The sequence below is a fragment of the Thunnus thynnus genome, chromosome 10 (genome assembly GCF_963924715.1).
Source record: "Thunnus thynnus chromosome 10, fThuThy2.1, whole genome shotgun sequence".
Lineage (NCBI taxonomy): Eukaryota > Metazoa > Chordata > Actinopteri > Scombriformes > Scombridae > Thunnus > Thunnus thynnus.
In genome coordinates this window covers 28,691,562-28,713,573 of record NC_089526.1, presented here as the reverse complement: position 1 = coordinate 28,713,573, position 22,012 = coordinate 28,691,562, and the positions used below count along the sequence as shown (strand labels likewise).

Here is a 22,012-nt window from a genome sequence, read left to right as displayed (position 1 = left end):
GATATGTGGTTGAGCCTGGGCACGTTTGGTGCACATACCAACATTATTAATTTGAATTGCTAGAGAATACTTTCCCAGTTAATAGTGAGGGTGATGAGACAGCAAAAAAAATTACAGTGTAGTGAATAGATATGAAGTCATTCACCTGAAATAATTCTAAAATGAATCTGCCTTGTGGATAAAAAGACCATATGATGAAAAACACAGCTATTGTTTTTCTTTTTAAAGGCCACTTACATTATCCCAGGGTAGCTGGACCATGTTGGATTTTTTATGTGTGCATGCTCCTTTAAATATGAACTCTATTGGGGAAATGTGGCAGTTGCCATACACTAAAACATGGCCACATTTAAGTAAAAAAAAAAAAAGCACATGTATTAGTGAGTAAAACTTTATTCTGTACACTAGGTTAGCAGAATCATAGACAAGGCTCAGAAAGTGAATATATATTACAGAGGAAAAAACATGAAAAAAGATAACAGACATCAAAAGAATTTTTTGTTCCCGCAACATCCATCTCATCTCACACACTTACACAAGATTTTTTCTCTTTTTAAACACAGCATGTAGAACTAATGATAAATTATAAATCATTTCCACTAGGTGATCTCTTACTGTGCTACACATGTACGTATAAATGCACTCAAACCAAAACCAATGTGCATATGACGTCAGCACTGCCAGGCTCCATGGTGTCTTTAAATCTAGTCTGAAACGCCTTTATTTTCAGGAAGATCATTTCATGAACATCTGCCAGCTACAGTGCAGCTGCACAAAATGGCTTCATGGAACAGCAAGATGACATGTCGGTGAATAAACTTGGATCATCTGCATCCTCAACCTGGCTATGGTTCATCACATTATTACTTATCGTCTGCATATCAATATAATCATTTGCATGTTTTTTTTTATTCTTCAAACACATCCTCAAAACATAAAAACACATTTTATTCATCATTTAACCATGGACACCAACACAGGGATTTTGAAGAAAAAAACATGAAGAAAACATGGATTTGACCTACAGTAGTGCTTATCAGTATTACACTGTACACTCTGTTACTCAACACTTAGTACTGTCATTCCTATTAAATAAATCAACCTTATTAGAAAGGCTGCTCTTAAAATATTGTGTAAACACCAAATGAAGACGTGGTATTATGGCAGAATTTACACTAAAACTTCTACGTCATAGTTGTGATCTTTTAAAATGTGTCTTTCATTCACCCAGTTTGGTGTGTCTGTTTCCTCGAGGTCTTTACATCGTTTCATTCACAGTTGTGTTTGGCTTGTATTCCTCAAAGAAGCAGCTACTTTAAATAGTTAAGGATTTTCTGCAAGCATCCTTGACTACACTTCAGCACACTGCCACTCTAGTCTCTGATGAGTTAACAATCTCTACAGAAAGAGTTCACAGATTTCACAGAGTATTGCACCCACTTGTCTCATGTTACCTGTCCTATGTGTTTTCATAGTACTTTCAGTACGAATGCCTACATGTGCAGTATGTGGCTCCAGGCACTTCAAGGTCTCAGTAGAAAAACTAATTGTAAAGTTTATATTTACAAATGTAGGAAAAATCCCGATCTTTCCTAAATTACATGTTAAGGCACCGTGCATATTAATGTATGTGGTGTACAGTTTGGTGAGAGCTGATAAGACATTACTGAAAATGTAGTGTTTGTTTTGTTGCTTTGTCATGTTTTTCCTCCAGTTGCCTTTATATTTGTAGCTTTGGGTTTTTGTTTGTTATTTCGGTGAATCTCTTCTGCCTGAAAGAGGACAAAGAACAGAGAGAGAGACATTATATATCCACTGTTCATAGTCAGTAGTCAGTGTTTAAATTGCATTAGGTTTGTCAGCATCATCAAAGATCATATAACTGATATTTAAATTAAAAATTCACCTCTCTATTCTGTGCACCCAGTTTTTACTGAAAAAAAAAGTTGTTCATGGGTAATGTATCTTCATAGCAGTATAGAAAGTATCTACAGTTCTTCTGGGTGCCTTTAAATGTAATTGAACTATTTCAAAATTTAAAGCAAAGTGAAACTGATCCTGCAGCGTTTGCATTGGGTTTAAGTGTGGTTCGTGGTTTTGCTCTTACCAACTCAGTCCTCCTTTTTGGCTTTCTCGCTCTCTGTGCCCACCGCTGCACACACACGCACAGAGAAGAAAAGAAGAAGAAAAAGAATACATTACATTTTCATTCACAAAAAGAGAGATTCTAGTCATTCATGCTAAGCCTGTTTGATATATCAGTTTACTATCATCAGACCAGTACTATCACAACACCCCACAGATGAGAAGTAGCTGGCTAGCATTCCTTCTTGACCACATCTGGTTCTGCTGAGCTGGTTTACTAGTGATTTACTAGGCCTCTGAACACACACTCACATACATACACACACACACGCACACACACACACACACATACACACACACTATACAGTATGGTAATTGGTCTGGCACACAGCTAAAGCCCCCAGAGAAAAAGTCTCATAAAAGTTATGCAATATGTCTCACATCAGGCCATTTTCTACACGTGCTGCCTGGAGGGGCGTCTCTGTCCTAAAAGTACAACGTGTTCTCTTTGAGTCAAGAGTGGGGTGCAGGCTGAACTGAAAACTATGATCTCTGTCTTACACAAGGCAACTGACCACTGGAGGCACATTTAATTTCATAGTAGTACACGGTGTACACATAGGGTATTTCATAGATTTTAACCAGAGAACTGTGTGCTTTGTAATGGAAAGGTGTAAAATTCCACATATTGTGGTCAAGCACGTAAAATATACATACATACTAGCTGCTGCTATATGTGTATCACTGTTAAAGATTTATTAGTTTCAGTACTAAGATAACAGTTTCCAGTACATGGCATCATTACATGTTCTAAATGAGATAAAAATGGATGCAACAGTGTAAAAGTGAATGAGAATCATACAGAGTAATCTCAAGCACATTACAATTGACTGAATTTCTCTTTAAAATGAGCCTTTGCTTCTAGTATTTCTACTAATTTGCATGATGGTTGGAATCCGGTCAGACTCGTAGAGCATTTGCGTTGTCTTATGTAATTCGAAGCAGCAGAGCATGATTATTCTGTAGGCAGTTAACAATAGAGCACAATAAGAGAGAGTTGCGTGACTGGAGCTGTTGTGCTGACAACATGCTCCTGCTATAATCGACACACTCAAGACAAGCTTTCAGTATGTGTGCCTGCTTTCTATTTCTCACACTGCCTTATCTGTTCAGCCTTACAGCCCAACAATATCCTGTTCATCCTGTCAGCTCCAACCAATCACAGGAGTACAGACAGGAACCAATATGAAAGATTGTTCACTGGGTGTTTGACGTCGTTAGCCATCCATGTGTTGGATACCTGCTTAGTAACCAATAATAGCACCTTTGAGGGGGTGATGTTGTAAAACATTGTCTTTTGAGAATCTTACTTCGGCCATCTGTGGTGAGAAGATTGATTGGCTTTTCTGACATGTGAAGGACCATTAATTGTTTACTTGGATGTAAACAAGAATATCTTATCTGAGTCTTTTCTCACCAAGTATTTGCTCTGCCTGCTCACCTCTTTCTGCTTGTATGCACATGCTTACTGCCGAACGCATGTTTGCATAGATCTCTCAGCTATTTCAGCCAGTGGCAATGCTACAGTGCTTGACCTCCTCCCAAAAAGTCTGTCAGAATTTGTTATTCATACCATATCAAGCAGGTTATAACATGGTATGACACCCTGAAAAAGTTAGCATGACAGGTTTGTCAGGAAACAATACTGTGTTAAATTGAGTAAATTACTGAGCCAGCAAACCTGTCATGAAAACACTCAAGACATATTCTCACCCTACAGCCGTTAATAGTTTAACTTTGCACTGTGCAATCTGATATATATATATATATATATATATATATATATATACATATATGTGTGTGTGTGTGTGTGTGTGTGTGTGTGTGTGTGTTATGTATGTGAATACCGTTCTTGGGGATCTTTTTACTTTTTAATAATTGATATAGAGAGATGACTAAAAAGGCAGGGCAAGATGTTTCTTTGTGTGAATATGCCAAGAAACAATGTAAAATATCTGACAAGAGTCAGTCAATACCTTCAGGTGAGGGTTCAGGGGCTGGATCAGCGGCAGGGGCTGGTGCTGAGGGTGCTTTAGACTCTGCTGGGGTGGGTTCAACCACAAGACCCACCACTGGGGCTGCAGTGTCCGCCGCTGACTCTGAGGTCACAGTTGCTGGTGGAGCTTCTGGGGCTACTTCTGCTGGAGCCTCTGCCTGTTGAACTGGCTCAGCAGCAGCTGGTTTAGCTTCTGGTGCTGGAGCAGAGGCAGCTTCTGCAGGGCAGGGAGTTTCCGCTGGTGGTGCAGTCTCAGCAGGGGCTGCAGCAGGCTGAGGCTCAGCTTGGGCTTCAGCTGAAGATAATGGAGGCATCTCTGGAATAGTCGCCACCGCAATCGCTGTATCTATTACAGGCTCAGCAGCCGCAACGGGTGCCGAGGATTCAGCTGGTGCTGAGACTTCACCTGGTACTGGAGCCTCAGCTGGTACAGCTACAGCTTCACTTGGTGCTGCAGCCTCACTTGGTGCTGCAGCCTCACTTGGTGCTGCTGCTGCAGCCTCACTTGGTGCTGCTGCTGAAGCCTCACTTGGAGCTGGAGATTCAGCTGGCACTGCTGGGGCAGTAACTGCTGCAGCATTGTCAGTTGGAGCCTCTGCTTCCACAGGAGCAGCCACTTCAACAGCTACTGCTTCCTCCACAACCGCTGGGGCCTCTGCAGACTCTGCTACAGGAAGCTCAACAGCAGGGGTTGCAACTTCAGGCACGGCCTCAGCTGGCACAGCAGCTGCCTCTTCAACAACAGCAGGGGCCTCATCCTGCACTGGTACAACAGGTTCCACAGCAGGGGCCTCCTCTGCAGCCTCAACAATGGCTTTGACCTCAGGAGGAGCCTCAGCCACTATAGTTTCTACAGGGACAACTTCCTCCACAGGGGGTGGTGCCTCCACCACTACAGCAGCCTCAGGTTCAGCAGTGGCTTCTGCTGGAGCAGCAGCTGAAGCTGGTTCTTCAGGGGTGACAGGTTCTGGCTGTGGCTCAGGAGCAGCCAGGAGGTCCTCCCCAGAGCCTAGATCCTCCTGTGCCTCCAGGGCCACTAACACAGCCTCCGCCTCATCATCAGCTCCCGGTTGAAGATCATCTGGTAAGGCACTCTGCACAGGCAGCTGCATCTGGTCCTCGATGGTTTCTGCATCTTCTGCGATGATGCCGTTTCTGACTGCTGTCAACACAGGGGGGAGCAAAGACAAGCTTGATTAGGATTTACGACTGGCAAGCATCATTCTGTTCAGGTAGTGACGTCCTGTTAATGTGTAACGCTAACTACATGGCAACAAAGAGCAACAAAAGAGCTTTTAAGAAGATTTCTCATTTTACTGAGCTGGAAACATTGTGGGGGGTCTGAAAGTGTCCTTGAGCTAATCTATGAATTGAATAGTTTTGTTAATAAATGACCACATTTGTCAGGACAGCAATCTTATTAGCGCTCTGACGTTCTGTCATCCAAGCGTTAAGTGCTATATTGGAAGGTGTTTTGTATGTCCTTTCTTGAATGAATGAATTGTATTTATTTATAAACTGATTGCAAAATGATAACCAGCTGAAAACTGTTTAATTTATAGATAAACTGTAAAAACAAAAAAAACAAGATATTACATAAACATAACACACACAACAACACATTGTTATGTACATGTAGATGATCATTTATACATTTAAGAAATTACTTAAACTCTCTTTTAGTCCAAATAACATAAAACTAAACCCATAAAACAGCAGAATTGTAGTTCAGCTCCACAGGGAATGCAGGAGATACTGCAGGCAATGGACAATAAGGCACAGAGAATGCGTGCTAGAGAAAACCTTTCATTTCCTTAGTTGAAAATATGATTTATTGAAACCTGTGTTTGTCTGAAGCCCCGAGGACACACAAGGCACTCTCAGAGGAAATAAAATACACGTGACTTTCAGCTTTGCTGCCTTTGGAGAGACACCCTACCTTTTTTTTCATGCCCTGACCCATGTTCTTGTAACTGGGTGTGAACAAGCTATTAGCCCTTGGGCAAAACTACAGTAGATGAGGAACAATAGTGTGCTTGGATACTTCAACTCAAATGTCAGGAACTGCAACACACATCTTAGTTACAGGAGTCACAACAGCCGAACAGAAACTTTCAGTCTGTTTTATTATTTCAAAAATAACTTTGTCGCAAAAACAGCGGGTGGACATTGTTCACAAATGAGACAAACCAGAAGGGTTCAGCTAGCTGAATGGGTGGATAGTTTGGAAGCTGCAGCTTCCTGATTTTATTTGTCTGTCAGAAGTGGTACAAAGAGCCAAGAGTGATGGGTGGAAGGGAATGTGACGGCCTAGCACCTCAAATGAAAATGAGCCTGTGGAAGAGAGAATGTAGCACAGAATAGTATTTAGGTGCAGTGTAATATTTTTTCACAATTGAGTGTAGAATTGTAAAAGTAGATGTGTTTTTAGGTAGCTTTTTACAACCTCCATATCCCTTAAAACTATGTTTTACTTTAAATTTTAAAAAGATTTAAAGCGTTTTCAAGTTCTTTAAGCGACAGTTTACTTCTTCTGCACACCAACACCAACTATCACAAAGAATGAAAAGCTGTTGTCTGCATTGTAGGCCTGAACCACTGTTGAAAAGTGTGAATGTGTATGTGTTTGGGTTGAGACAGAGACAGCCTTTCCAGGCATGGATGACTCGTGTGTCAACATGATTTACCAGCCAAAGATGACAGAGATCCCAGTCAAAACAGTGGCATGGCTGGCTAGGAGCACAGAGGGAGGGGAGGGGGACAGACAGGGGGCCCGGACAGGGGATGGGACCAGTGGTGGCTTGGATGGCATACAGCTGGTTTGTTAGACAGACTGTATACTGTATTATTTCAACCTCCACTCATTCAGCCACATTGGAGAAGCCTGCCTGGGCAAAGAGTACAATAACTGGTTTTCTTGTTGAGGTGATGTAAGACCCTGGAAAAGGACCGAGCTTCTACAGGTCACCATATAGCCAGTTGGCTGGAGGGACAATGCCCTGACACAAACATCACACAGTGACATAGTGGAAGATGGAAAGGCTGTTTCTGACAGGAAGTGTTTTTTATGACAAAGTCCTGCTAAGTGTAATAAGCACATAACACGTGTTTGCTTGTTCACTTGCTCAAAAATGATAATCAAGCTTTTCCTCATTCAAATGTGCCAACTTGACTTAAGCATCAACAATCACACACAAAGAGGAGCACTTTCTAACAAGGGCAGTGACTGTCATGTCGTATGTACTGTATGAGGGGAGAGGCAGTCAGAACACACTGTACATGAAGCCGTGCCTGGCATGACACAGGCATGTGCCAGTAGGTTGGACCAGTGAATCCAGTGAATGGACAATCAGTCTGTGTTTGGCCTCTCGGTGGGCGTCTACACAGACTTGAACACAGAGTACATTTGCAAAGCCAAACAAACCAAGGCGATTACTCACCATGTTTCTCGTATATGGAGCATGACTACATGCTTAGATGCAAAACTGAGAGAGCCAAGCTTAGCTGTCCCATGCAGAGGAATTTCAGAGTAGCCGGATAACATGCGGGTACTTTTCAAAGAGGCATCAATCCTCTAGTCTTTCCTCTTTCTCCTATGCAATCCTGCATCTATTGTTTGTGAGCTGTAAATTCCTGGAGAGAATTTCAAACACTTAGATTATAATCTCTGCATGCATGTTAAGGAATGCACCTAAGTGACTGACTTTTTGAGAAACCTTTTGCTTGCAAACTCTGGATGCATGAAGCAGATACACACTCTCTTTTATATCATATCAGTTTGATCTTGTAGAAAAAAAGCTATTTTTAGTGTGTGAAAAATATCTTAAGTCATAAATTTGACTACTGAAGAATGGCAGCAAACAGGTTGGGTTGCAACTCTTGCCTCAGGCTGAAAAATGAACTGCTAAACACTCCCAGCTGGCTTTAGTACAGAGCTTCTATAAGAGTTCAAGTCAAGTCAAGTCAATTTTATTTGTAAAGCCTAATATCACAACATCAGGGGGCTTGCCTCAGTCCCAGCTAAAAGTTCTACTAATCTAGGTTCATCTAAATGCTCAATTAGCTTTATGGAATGAGGCAGCGAACAAAGCATGAGCACACAGGTCAACTCCCTCTCAGGTCTCATTTCATCAATAAATCATGTAATGCAGTTTACAGTTTTTGTCAACACACTGTCAGTGGATCTCAGGCAAAAAATAACAACCATGTTTCATCATTTATGAGAAAATGGCTGAACATGAATAATTCTACCCATAGAGGTACTGTACTGTGCTGTGCAGCAGAGTAGAGTGAGAAAGCACACGGTGTACCAGAACAGCCAGCAATGGTCTTGACTGACTGAAAGTAACTTAGCACAACTACAGCCTCTATCTTGAGAAAAATGTATAGAGAACAGGCTAAAAACACACACATAAATTACACTTTTAAACATTTAAACTACATGAGTGATCACTACTTACCCACTGTGTCTCCATTGCTCTCCTCTGGCTTTGTGCCTGGTCTTTTCTCTTGATCAACAGTCTGTGCACTGGATGAGGAGCACCCCATGTTTGTAAAAGCTCAGATGAAGCAGATGAATGAAAAAACTTGGAACCTATTACAAGAGCGAGCACAAGTCCCACTGCTCTCTGTTAGCAAAGACAGAGAGTGTCTGGCAGTGAAAACATGGACAGCTAAGCTCTCTTCAGTTCCTAAGAGTAGCTGGGCACCATTATCTCCCCTTGTCTGTCTGTGTGTTCATGCATGGCCTGCTGCCCTCTTGCCCCAGACAACGATCTGTTGTGAGCAGCTAAGCAGTGCAGGCACTACTGCTGAATGTTCCCTGACTGCCTCCTGCTCACAGTCACACTATTCATACAGGGGGAGGAGGAGGCAAACATGTGTGCATGAAGTGTGTGTCCTCCCCTTCCTAGGAGTGTCCCCTCTGGAAGAGATCCACCACCTTGTGGTAATGTTTAGGGTAGCACATGTACCCAGCCCTTTATAGAGTGGTACTATTTTTGTAGTGTTTTTGAAGGTAAGGAGTTTGCATATGAATGAACAGCTTTCATTAAGTTCTGTCTGTTGTGATAATTAGGTACCATAGATGAATTTGGGATTGTTTAAATGTTACCTATAGTAATAATCACAAAGCCTAAAAAAATGTGATTGTAAAATGTTTATTTGTCAATCTACTGTACAAAGACATATTACCTTTATTTGGATTACATAACAAAGAACATTTTAAGCAAAAATACATTGTGCTGTATACAAAAGTGTATAAATAGCTTCAGTAGAAAGCATTGCATTTGCATATGTTTCAGTGTAGCTCGTCAAGCAGGATTAAAGGGATCCCGTGAAATGCCACGCCACAGTTAAGAGGGGGGAAGGACGAGTCTCAGCCTTTCATTTGTGCACAAGTTGATTCTCAAGTGTCTCCAGCTTCTTTGACATGGCTTCAAGTGGGCATGTTAAAGAAAGTAGCAGATCCAAATAAACACACAACCTACAGAGTTCTATAAACCAGGAAATCCACTGATATTTAAAATATATAAGAGGAGAGTTACTCCAAAAAAAAAAGGGTTTCTCAAACTATCTCTATCATCAGGAGCAGGTAGGGGTGTCAGGAAACCACAAATAATAAATCAGGTGTGCCAGCTGATTGCTTCTCAGTTGCATCACTTAGACTGATGATGTCACAGGTGTACACTGATTGTAAGATACAACATCAACACCATTTTAGTTCCTTAGATGATTTTAGACCACTGTTCAAGGAAGGCTTATATCTTTTAATGACAAAGTAAGATATTCCATTCTCAAAGAAACATTTGCCATCTTACAAGTAGCATAGATCTGTGGCACCATCTGGCACACCTTGTATTTATTAGCTATTGTTTCCTCTATTTGCTCCACATGATGGATTTTAAAGTGAAACCAAAAACTTGAAACTGCAACAATGCCTCAAGTTCTGTTTAGCACAGAATCACTGTGTTTTCGTTACCTTAGAATGAGCCCTTTATATTCTACACAGGGAGCAGGTCGTCTTCCATGGAGGCTGCTATGTTGCACCGCCATGTTTCTCCAGTAGCCCAGAACAAACAAACCAAACACTGGCCCTTTCACGTTTTTCAGGAGTTCCATGGCTACCTGGTTCTCCTACACACTTGGAAAGGGGGGGGGGGGGGGTATTCAGTTGCAATCTGTAACCTCCCCCCAGACCACTAGATGTCACTAAATCCTATACACTGCACCTTTAAAGTCCAACTGGAATCACATTTAATTATCCCTCTTTGCAGTCAAAAATAATGTCATCATAGTTTTTAAATGTATCAATAGTTTTGTATTATTAGAATGAAGAGAAAAGGTCTTAAGGGAAACATCAGAAATTCTCCTTTTTGTCTCAGCGGCTGGGGAGGCGTGTCAGAGGCTTGTTTGATTGACATTACTGGCAGGCTATCGGTATTACACCGTACAGAACAGAGACAAAGTAAACAAACTGCAAATAGTTCCAAGTAATGGACAGACAGGAATCTTGAAGGGCAGTGACCAAACCAGCATCTATGTGATTATTTGTTTGGTGGCTTGTTCAACAAGCTAAGGTGCAGGACAAGACGTGATTTCATGTTTATACGTTAGATCAGAAGGAAGGAAGCTAACATGGGTTGTTGTTCAGAGTCTGTGGTTCTTGTGTTGTGTAGCAGGATGCTATCAGGCTCAGTGTGACTGTCTGCTCTGCCTATGATCAAACGCCACGTTATCGCTTCATTCAAAGATTTGATTTGCTGTGTTGAAATAAGGACCAGCTACGTAAGCGGATGATGGAACAGTATTTCATCAAAATAATGTAAAACTAACATCATGAAATCAAAGAGTTGAAAATATTAATTTCTCCCTTTTGGTTTCAGATTTTTTTCTCAAAGGAGAACAGGACAAGTGATTTACAGAGCAGATATGTGTGCTGTAGTAGACAAAAAGCCAATTTAATTTCAGCTGGACTTTGAGTCAATATGTGCATATTACTGGTCTTACTAATCCATTACAGACACATATTGATTTAATTTCCATTTATTTTTGGCCTCATGTCCTTGGTTCAGTTCTAGCAGCAGACTTTTGTTGCATGTAATACACCAAAACCATCTCTCTCTCTCCTCATTTCCTGTCATCTCACTCTACTGCCCGTATCTAATAAAGGCATAAAATGCCCAATACATTTCTATTTATTTATTTATTTTAAAGTACTTCAAAGTGCACAGCTGACACATGAAATCATTTTTGCCCTCATCAGCATTGTTGGTCACCTCTCAGCACGGCACAGTCTGCCCTGAAAAAACATCCTTGAAAGCAAATAACCAGACTCAAAACCAAAATCACAGGAAGGATTTTAACATTATGTTTTCCTGTTGATTTGAAACAGTTGCAGCGGATAGTTGTCTATGCAGTTGCACTAGTCTTCTATGATTACAGATGATTACCTTTGGCAGATACTTTAGCAGAGGCAGAGCTGACTTAAATTACCAGAAAAACATGAATGTTAATGTGTCTCTGAGATAGACAGCTATTCAGAAAAGGATATTATTCTGTACCAGGTTCTTCAGTTTCTTGGTGACCTGGTCTTGAAACATTATCACGTTCTCACAATGGCACATGTTTTCATCAGCTGGTTTGTCTGTGGAGAAAATAAAGAAAATATTTTTTCTTATCTTTTCTCTCTCAGCCTTTTTCTCACCCTATCTCTTCAAATCTCTCCCTGCAGGCTTCCCTTCCTGTCTCTGCCTGTAGAGAATGTAGTAAACGTGGATGAAATACAGTCTATACTATGACAGCAGAGCAGAGACAACTGATGATTTAGGTGATATAGACTAATGCATGGTGCTGCTGCTCTGATCCGATCAGTGATCATTAAGGTAGCAGTAGGTGGCAGTGATGCACTATTGTAATAGAAGAAAGTGTTGAAAACTACATTTTTAAGAAACTGGCTCGTAGGAAACTGAACTTTAACTGTTGATCTGACATTCTTTGACATTTTAACTAAGCCACCATTTTGGAGACCCTATTTGGCAAAGTGGTTCAGCCATGTGTGGAGTACCTTTACATATCCTGGATTTGAGCTTCTTAGTAATTTCTCCCATTTTCTCAAAATCTTCAGCGTAATAAAGGTGCTTCTCATCAGGTTCTGATGCTATTTCCCTCAGCTCCTGTTCAATGGCTTTGCCAACACCCAAGGCATATATTGTGACTCCTGAAAGTAAAAGAAAACGGGATAATGACAGAGAACTGCTGCTAGAAAGAATGAATATTTGAAATGAATATTTTGATTAGAGACTGCAGTGCATCTGGATGGTGAGATAACAAGTGTACCAGAGTTCTTTGCTTTATTAGCCCATTCGGAAACATCATCCTGTGATCTCCCGTCAGTGAACACAATGCTGACACGTGGGATGTTCGGCCTGGCCCCTTCTTTGGCTGAAAAGCTGAGCTCAAACATGTGGCGTAAGGCTGAGCCAGTCATGGATCCTCTCCCCATGTACTCCATGCGGGCCACAGCTCGTTTGATGTCCTGCGCTGCGGTGTACTGGCCCAGGGTGAACTCTGTGCGGACCTTGTTGGAGTACTGAAGAAGACCAACATGTGTGCCTGTCTTGGAGATGTCCAGCGAGTCCACAATAGCGTTTACAAACTGCTTTACTAGCTCAAAGTTGGCAGGGCCCAGACTCTTGGAGCCATCAATGACAAAAACTAGATCCATGACTCTATCACCACAATCTGGTTCTGTCAGAAACAAGAACATCAAATACATGTTTTACAACAAATAGTCCTTTTTACTGTGACTACTTTAGTGTAAGTGAAAGTTTAAAAGAAAGTATCTCTATCAAAGAAGGTTGATTTAACACATTTGCAGCTCTTTCCATCCTCAGCCAGCATGAATCCTTCAAAACATCTGCAGATGTAGGAGTCTGTGGTGCTGACACACTGGTGCTCACAACCACAGTCCACTGTTTGGCACAGATCCAAACTTATGAGTTTAACAACGATGAACATGATGTTGACAGCTTATTTATATGACACATTGTGGAGGTACAGAGTTGTTAGTGATTAAAATGACAATATTTGGCCACTGAAATTCAAGTATCTGTAAATCCTCCGTCATGGTCATCAACATTAAAAACATCAAGTGAAGGTTAGTCCATAAGGAAAAGGCTACAAAACACGTAACACATGTATAACTATCTGAGGCCCCATCATGGTAAACATAAATAGAATATTCACCTTAATCCGGGGGGAGGGGAAAACTAGAATTTTAGCAAGCGCTGGGATTAAAACTGACCTCACAACCAGTTCAAAATGTATCCAAAATTATGTAACATATAAATACTGGAATAGAAGATAGAAACTGTTGTGTCAACATTTGCAGATGAAAGATTATATTCTGAATTTTGTTGACTTTGCCTCTCACAACTATCAACTCTATCTTCTGCTATGCGGACATTTTTTAACTATTATCTTATACAAGGCAATTCTATTCTGTAGTAACTCACTGAATCATTGACTTTGAATATCCACATCACATCCCTTGGTTGCAGTTTACTAAATATTCATGACAATGACTGAGCTTGGACTCACTCTGACATGTTTTCCCATCAGGTTGGATGGTGTAGCCTTTTCTGCATTTACACACACATGAATCCTCTGTGCTCATAAACTCCTGCTCACAGCCGTGTTTCCCGTCGGCACAATGGTCAATCTCTGCAGGGAATAATTGGTTAAAGAACAGACAGGATAAAAAAAGTTATTACTGAGAAAATCAAATAACTACTGTGGTGATTAAAAGTATCACATCTGCGTCTTAAATACATGAGTCAGAAACAGATGAATAGAACTCATGCATGTTTTCCAATCAGATTGGAGCACATAGTCTTTTCTGCATTTACACACACACACATGCCATCTGTGTTCTTAACCTCCAGTTTATAGCAGTATCAAGGGCACAGTAGTCAAGCTCTGCAATGAATCATTTTAGTAGAGAGAGATGTGTGTCTGTTTTCTGTGACATGGGCTATACAGGATTTTTTAAACAATAAACCAAGAGCCAACAATTAAGCATGGTATTATTTTTTATCATGTTGAAATGCATCAGTCTTTTAAGTTTGTTTTTCAAAGTCAGATACACTATGTTAAAAGCTACTGGCCACTTATTATCGTCAATGGATGAGTGAGTGAGATGAGTGATTTTGGTGACCCCCTGACATCTCCTATACTGTCACTATGAGGCCAAAATGTATAGAATTATTATATATTAGAAATATCAAAATCTCATGGACAGGTTGTATGAAATTGTACAAAATTTACTGAGTTTATTCATAATCCACAGAGGATGAATGTAATCCCAGACAGCTAAATAATGTTGAGGATTAGATCTGAACATGATCAACTGTAAAACTGTATCGTGTACAGGCCCTGTAAGAACATCATGAAGTAAGGTCTGACTTTTCAAGATTCAAGATAATCAAATAATTATCAAGTTTCTTCTTGTGATATAGTAAACATGCTTGTGATCGTGTTGCACAATGGCGTCAACCCCAGAGACAAATTGTTCACACAGTCCTGTAGTTCTGATGCAAAACAGGTCAAAATAGGACATCAATAATAGATATGAATGAAGGCTATATAACATCACACATGGTGTAAATCAATAAGACTTCACTGTGAAATTTAGAAGAAAATCCTTGCTTGTTAAAAATAACAGTAATAAGAGGAAAGAAGCATTTGACACTTACTCTTACAGGTTTTTCCATCAGGTCTGAGTATGTAGCCCTTTCTGCATTTACACACACAGGAGTCCTCTGTGTTCATAAACTCCTGTTCACACCCGTGACTGCCGTCAGCACAGTGATCAATCTCTGCAGGAAGTAGTCAGTTTATTAGGTAAGACTAAGAATAATTACTTATAAAACCTATTCTGACTCATGAAAAGCATTTACCACCTGTGGTGATTAAATGTTGAATAGCGCTTTTGCATATTTTCCCATCAGATGTTAGTGTGTAGCCTTTTCTGCCTTTAAACATATAACTCATCGGAGATCATAACCTACTGTTTACATCCAAAGGTATCAAGGGCACAGTAGTGAACCTCTGCAATCAATCATTTTTGGCAGAGAAAGATGGTGATGTTAAACACAGTATGTTGCATCTTTCCACATTTTTGTAGATATTTATTGCCCCCAAAGGATGAACCCTACTTATTGTGCTAGCTCTCTCAGAGCTGAATTTCTTCATATTGTGGAGTATAATGAATATAACAGCCTCTAGTTGCTGCTAGTATGACTTTGCACTTCTGACATATTCATTAAGGCACAATTCATGATCCCAATCACTGCAAAATTACATGTATATATATCTTTACTATATTGTTCCAGTGTATCAGTGATATATAACCCTATACTGCTAAATAATTTTGAAGGATCTGAATATGATTAACTTTCAAACTTCATAGTGTGCAGCTGCTGTAGGAACACAAAATTACAAAGAAAATCTTCCTTTATTTGTTGAAATAACAGTAATAAGAGAAAAGAAGCATTGGACACTTACTCTTGCATGTTTTCCCATCAGGTCTGAGTGTGTAGCCTTTTCTGCATTTACACACACATGAGTCTTCTGTGTTCATAAACTCCTGTTCACACCCGTGGGTGCCATCAGCACAGTGATCAATCTCTGGGTGTCAATAGGTGAGAAACAGAAAAGAGCAGAGGGATTGTTTCTTGTTAATGCTTTACTATTCACTGTCTGTGGCAGCTTAATGCAGCTCATTTGATGCTTGACTTTATTTCTCATTCAGCTCAAGTTGTGAGTGCATGCAAATGTGCCTGTCTCAAACTGCACCTTCTTGCACAGCTGCTACTGTAAAGTGACTGTGTTTCCAGTCATCTTACCAGATCACCAAAAGAACTTACTGCTGCAGGTCTTGCCATCCAGATTGAGGACATAGCCCTTCTTACACCTGCAGATGTAGGACCCTGGAACGCTGAAGCAGTCGTGCTCACAGCCATGGTTCCCCAAGTCACAGTAGTCTATTTCTGTGGGGGATTAATTGTTTATTAAAGTAATGCTTCTACAACTAGTACTGCTGCTGCTAATTGCACTACTTCACTACTGCTATAAATATACTATTGTAGCACTACTTCCAGTGAAACCAATATTGTTTCTTCTATAACTCCTTCTTCTTCTTCTTCTTCTTCTTCTTCTTCTTCTTCTTCTTCTTCTTCTTCTTCTTCTTCTTCTTCTTCTTCTTGCTGTATTTACTATTTTTTTCTGTATGCATAACACTTTTCAGACCAACACATGCACACTGAGTATACAAGAACAAAACACACAAAGTTAAGAGAAGAATCTGTCGTGCACAAAAATCCATTCTCAAAAAGACTATTTAAAAGATGCTGAGCTGTGAACCCATATTCTTGTTTTGATGTCAGTGATACTTTGACACCCTGGATACACCTCTGCATCTTAGCAGCTGCTCTGATGATTGCAAAAGCACACTTCCTTCAGGAAATCTCCCCCACTTCCCTTTCTGTTAACATTCACTTGAGAAGCAAAAGGGAAGTTTTCCAACAGTGGGTGGAGAGACATCACTGGCAGGAAGACTGCTGGCTCTGATTTGGATTGGAAGTCCATCAAAACTAAACACATTGAACAACTCTATTCCAGTACATCAAGTTTTATTCATCAAATGTGTTATCTATATTGCTGATATGGGCAGTGTCCATAATCAATAAAGGGTAAACATGGTATGTTGTAAAACAATTCTAAAAACATTATGATTATGTTGTTTTGTGTACTTGTGTATTTATGGTGGTTTAAGACTGATTAATGGACTGTATATAAGGAAAGCAGAATCAACCGACACCAACCAGATGAAGTCAGGATGTAAATCTGCGGAGTAAAAGCATGGTGTAAAGCTTGGGGTACTGTAGAAGAGTAAAAGAGAAGTAAAAGAAAAGGAAGTGAAAGAAGAGTGTAAGCCAACCAGTGACGGAGGAGGAAAAACATGGAGGGAGATGAAGAGCGGATGGCCTGGGAAAGTAAGAAAGGTATTATTACTGTTGCACGTCTTCAAATCTATGTTGAGTTGATACCCTGGACGACAGCGGCACTCGTAACCATCAGGCAGGTTGGCACAGATGTGTTCACAGCCATGATCCACCACAGCACACATATCCTCAGCTGCAGAGTGGCAACATGGAGAGAAATCCAACTGTCATCTACCTTGGAGTTTGCAGAATAAAACAACAGATTTTGGCCACTTTGGGGCAGTAAAAACAAGCTGTAAACAAAAACACTGACATATATATTACCTTGAGTTGATATGGTGAACTTGTAACCAAAGAGATACACATCCAGCAGACACAGAGGAACATTAGCATTCATTTGGAGTCGTGTTTGTGTCCACTCTAATTTTTGCTTTTTGGGGATTCTGAAGGAAATATTTGGCGCTTAGTGGTTAAATGCGCCACTATGTTCACCAGCTAGTCACTAACTTTGTCTGTCTGGCATTTGGTTGTGGGCAGGTAGTGTATGGTTGGGTTTAGAGCTTTTTTTTTGCTGAAAGCAGCTGCCTGCTTCTGAAAACAGGAAAAGCTGCTGCTGGAAAACCAAAACAAAGAGCTAAAGGGCACCAAAATGTTCTTTAAAGCTGATTTTGGTTGAACAAAGTAGTCATATGATGCATTTTTAATATAAATTTAATATAAATATTTATTATAGCCGCTTTAAAGTACTAACAGATGACCTGCAATGTCTCTACTATATAGGAATTCATTGTGGGGATACAATAGTGGTTCTAATTTTTCAGTCCCCTTTAGTCCTTCCCTTTGTCATGTTTTCCAAGTAAAGCTGCTTTGTAACCAAGAAGACTAGTTGCACCGGCCAGCCTCCAGGGATGAAAAGATTAGTTCAAAAAGAAAAGTCACCTTTTCCTGTGTGAATGCATTTTTAAAAAGAACACATCAGATTAGAGAAAGAAGATCCTTCACCTTTACATGTCTTGCCATCAGGGTTGAGGGTGAAACCTTTCCTACACTTGCACCTGTAAGAGGCAGGGCTGCTCACACAGATATGCTGGCACTGATGGTCCACCACATCACACATCTCTGAACCTAATGCATGCATGCACACACACAAACACAGACACTCAAACAAAAGGGTGCAAACAAACATGCTTAAATGAGAAGGGACATAGGCATAAAAACTGAGATGTAGATGGGATTCATCACCTCCGCACAGTTTGGACTGGAACACTGAGATGAGGCTTTCTATCTGGCTGAAGTTGGCCACCAGGTGCACATGCTCAGAGTGTGGCTCGCTCCCTATGGCCTTCAATGTGTTCATATCCACTCTGCCCACTCCAATAGCAAAGATCTGAATGCCGGCCTGCCTGGCCTCAGCTGCAATCTCCTCCACTGTGTCCTGAGGCCTCCCATCAGTCACAATCATAGCGATCCGTGGGATGTGCAGGTTTGCTGGTCGTGCTCCCTCTGCCTCACTGAAGGCTGTCTCCATGGTGTACTGGATGGCCAGACCTGTCATGGTTCCTGTGGCAAGGTGCTTCATGCTCCTCACAGCCTTCTCCACCTCAGCCTTGGTGGTGAAGGTGTTGAGGGAGAATTCGTTCTGGACCACGCTGCCATACTGGAGCAGACCGACCCGCGTGGCTTCAGGGCCGACCTCAAGGAACTGAAGCAGGTTGATGATGAATGTCTTGACCTTCTCGTAGTCATTGGGGCGGATACTTCGGGAGCTGTCGATGACAAAGACGAAATCCAGTGGGATGCCTTTGCAAGGGTTCTCTGTGACCAAAGACATGGAGGTAGTTTGAGATCTGGAAACCAAGTTTGGACCAAAATCTAAAGAAAGCTGTTTGACTTTGTATCTTAGATAGAGTTGGACAAATGTGCAGATGGTAAAACAGATATAAATATACATTCACTTACCCACTGCTTTGGTTTGGACAGTAGTCTCATTTTGCCCTCTGGCTGTGATGGGTCTGGGATGCCTTCTGTCCAGCCGAACTGCATTACAGCACAACAGGCAGAAGAGGCCGAGGGCCAGGGACCTCATTCTGATGAGAAGTGACAACTGCAGCGTTTATAAAGAGAGGAAAGCACTAAGAGTTGATGATAATACTCCCACAATGCAATACAAGCAGAGCCTGCTTGAGTGGAGAGTACAAAATAGAGAATGAGAGATTAAAAAAAAGGACGAGCAGGAAATTGTGTTATTTTGATGATAGAATTTCTTTTTAGATATTTTTTATCTGTCTCCAGATCAAATTCTGCATCAAAATACACACGGTGTGTAGTGGTGGCCATGATTTTTGGAAAATACATAAATCCTGTCTGGGAATATTAGGGCTTTGTACAAAGATGAATTATGCAAAAATTTTAATTATTATGAATCAAATTTATAACCACTGATTTGTGGAATTAAAATGTATTATGTTGCTGGATCACAACCTAAAGGTGTAAAGCCATAAAAGTCTGCAGGATTGCTTGGAGAAGCATGATGTGTGCACCTGTCATTGCTGTAACTGCACAATTAAAATTTAAGGTGGTTTATTTCCAATAGGCTGCACCCAGAACAGTGTGGATACCAGCTAATAGAGAATGGTATGACACATTGAAACACAAATACATAACTTTTTCAGGCTAATCCAGACATACCAAATTCAATGACATTTGGAGGAAATTTGTTGAAGTAATGTTGAAAAGAACTGTTTTCAAAATTGGTTAACAATCTCTTAACATGGAAACAAGTATCCATTTTCTATATATTTCTTTCCTTGAACCTTGAACTTCATGTAATGTGCTTTATAAATGGCCACATGATGGCGTTATTCACACTAAAAAACAGTTCTTCCTGTGTCCACCAAATTTTACTGAAATCTCTAATTATTTTTTGAGATATCATGTCAAATAACAGACAAACAAACAAATAAGCACGCAGGACTGAAAAACACAACCTCCGTGGTGTAGGAAACAAATATAGTGACACTGTCAGTGAGGTGACTGGTTAAGTGATACATATACGTTAATGATGAGGAGGGATATAAATAGGGAGAACTTTCACCTCCTGCATATTTGACCCAACCAGCTTCAGATTTCACATTTTACTGCGTATAGTTGTAATACACACAAGTACCTGCAGAGCCACAGGAAGCAGCTAATTTCAAATGCCATATTATATTTGTAAATTGAACACATCTACTTTAATTTATGGCAGCATTCCACCTGGGATTGTGTTTCTGAACAAGTGTGAGCTACACAGGAAGGTCATGTTTTCCCATCTGTCCTCACATGAAGTCGACTAAACTACATAAGAATTGGCTTCTGGGTATTTTGCTGCATAGGTGGCTTGAAGTGATTTAGGAGAGGCTGAAAAGTCCCACAGACTGTTTCCCTATCCAGTCCTCAGGAGAGTCGTTCACTATCTGTCACATTCCGACTGCAGGCTCCACTGCTGTCTGAAAACAGTCTTTGATCAGTGTAGAAATAGCAAATATACCCACATTCACAAACAGAATGACATGGTATTGGTCGTTTAGGAGGAGTCTTAACATGTAAGTTCAGTAATTTCAGGATTTCAGCTCTCTCAACACTGTTCAGGGTGATGACATTGACTCAGAGCTCGGTCTGTTCACAGCTCCGGCAGATGAACAGTCCCACATAGACATGTATATGGTATCTGCTGACCTGAGACCTGCAGGGGTCAGATATCTATGTTGCATCCCACACAGAGCTGTCGACCCCTGACCCCACATCTGTTTGATGTCCCTCTGCCACAAGTCTGACAGTGGGTTCATTCAAATCTACCAGTCTGTATAAGAAATGTACTAGCTTTACAGTAGCCTTAAACGTCTCACTCTCAACAAATCTCTGTCATCAACATGGGTCAACAAGCAGTTCATTTAATACATTTCCCAAAACACTATGATAAGGAGGGATTGTGATAAACAACTCATACATCTGTGGCAAAGTAAGAACAAAAATGTGTCCTTTTACACTTTCTTTAAAATAAAACTGAGTTATTAATTTCCTAAATTGTGTGTGTGTGTGTGTGTGTGTGTGTGTGTGTGTGGCTGAGATGGTGGGATTCCATCACAGAGCAACACCTCTTACATTTCCTCATGAATTAAAGGCAAGGATGTGTGTTTACTATGAAATACAAAGCAGCATGTACCGATGTTTCATGGGAACTGATTTGTTTTGCACATTTTAGACCTTGATGGCTTTTCATGATGCAGCCAAAAGAAAATGTTGCCTAATCTTAAGTAAATACAGAACAGGTGGCGGCTGGTGAATCCACATTTTTCCCATGTTTTTAAAAATAAAAAAAGTTGAAGAAAAATTATTACTTCTCTTAACAAAAAAAAGTTATATGTAGGTAAAGAAGGTATTGCTCCAGTATAAAAATGTCCATATATTATCAGGACAATAAATTAAAAACTACTTACCTTGTTATCAAGACCGACAAATTTTCAACTTCTGCAAATAAAGTTTCTGAATAAATCCCAGCACAGAGTCAAGAAAGGAGCTCCAGATTGTGAACATGCATATATCCCAGCTGTCTGTCTTTCTGTATCTGTTCAGGCACTTGCATTGCTCTGCCCCTTACTCCATCCACTCTCTGTTTCTCTGTTTACTCCCCCTGTTTCGCCTCTGACTCCAACCACAGAGACGCCTCTTGTTTAACTTTAACTTATCCGTTAGTGAAACAGTATGTTTCTTCCAGATATTTTTACTCACTTTGATTCCTGATAGCTGAGACTGAACCCCTGAATATATCTTAAAATCCTCTTTAGATGTTTTATATGAAGATTAAGGTAGAATGGGCATGGTATAA

At 40.5% G+C, this 22,012-nt stretch overlaps 2 protein-coding genes across 4 annotated transcripts; both read right to left on the bottom strand.

Moving 5' to 3' along the window:
- Positions 1 to 377: 377 nt before the first annotated feature.
- LOC137191917 (skin secretory protein xP2-like) lies at positions 378 to 8,995 on the bottom strand. 2 transcript variants are annotated; one of them, XM_067602404.1, is made up of 4 exons: positions 8,602 to 8,995; positions 4,122 to 5,303; positions 2,108 to 2,152; positions 378 to 1,772 (listed from the first exon to the last, which is right to left on the bottom strand). In XM_067602404.1, exons 1-3 carry the CDS (start codon positions 8,687 to 8,689, stop codon positions 2,112 to 2,114), a joined length of 1,311 nt encoding a protein of 436 aa, XP_067458505.1. In that variant the 5' UTR covers positions 8,690 to 8,995; the 3' UTR covers positions 378 to 1,772; positions 2,108 to 2,111. The 2 variants fall into 2 exon arrangements, with proteins under 2 accessions (XP_067458505.1, XP_067458506.1); XM_067602405.1 differs by having other exon boundaries at positions 4,122 to 5,300.
- A 291-nt stretch (positions 8,996 to 9,286) lies between these two features.
- On the bottom strand, positions 9,287 to 21,754 carry LOC137191916 (matrilin-2-like). Of its 2 annotated transcripts, none has more exons than XM_067602403.1 (13): positions 21,624 to 21,754; positions 19,105 to 19,232; positions 18,388 to 18,960; positions 18,148 to 18,270; positions 17,216 to 17,338; positions 16,069 to 16,191; positions 15,707 to 15,829; positions 14,896 to 15,018; positions 13,742 to 13,864; positions 12,479 to 12,889; positions 12,207 to 12,359; positions 11,694 to 11,786; positions 9,287 to 9,582 (listed from the first exon to the last, which is right to left on the bottom strand). In XM_067602403.1, exons 2-13 carry the CDS (start codon positions 19,229 to 19,231, stop codon positions 9,527 to 9,529), a joined length of 2,151 nt encoding a protein of 716 aa, XP_067458504.1. In that variant the 5' UTR covers position 19,232; positions 21,624 to 21,754; the 3' UTR covers positions 9,287 to 9,526. The 2 variants fall into 2 exon arrangements, with proteins under 2 accessions (XP_067458504.1, XP_067458503.1); XM_067602402.1 differs by having other exon boundaries at positions 19,105 to 19,249; positions 21,624 to 21,740.
- Positions 21,755 to 22,012: the final 258 nt, after the last annotated feature.

Coding starts and splice junctions, on each gene's coding strand:
- LOC137191916 (XM_067602403.1), bottom strand. CDS start 19,231: ATGAGGTCCCTGGCCCTCGGCCTCTTCTGCCTGTTGTGCTGTAATGCA. Junction 17,339..18,147: donor TGATGGCAAGACATGTAAAG/GTGAAGGATCTT, acceptor GCCACTCTGCAG/CTGAGGATATGTGTGCTGTG. Junction 9,583..11,693: donor GAAGAACCTGGTACAGAATA/ATATCCTTTTCT, acceptor TAACATGCCCAC/TTGAAGCCATGTCAAAGAAG.
- LOC137191917 (XM_067602404.1), bottom strand. CDS start 8,689: ATGGGGTGCTCCTCATCCAGTGCACAGACTGTTGATCAAGAGAAAAGA. Junction 5,304..8,601: donor GAGCAATGGAGACACAGTGG/GTAAGTAGTGAT, acceptor CTGTGTTGACAG/CAGTCAGAAACGGCATCATC. Junction 2,153..4,121: donor CCCTGAACCCTCACCTGAAG/GTATTGACTGAC, acceptor GTGTGTGTGCAG/CGGTGGGCACAGAGAGCGAG.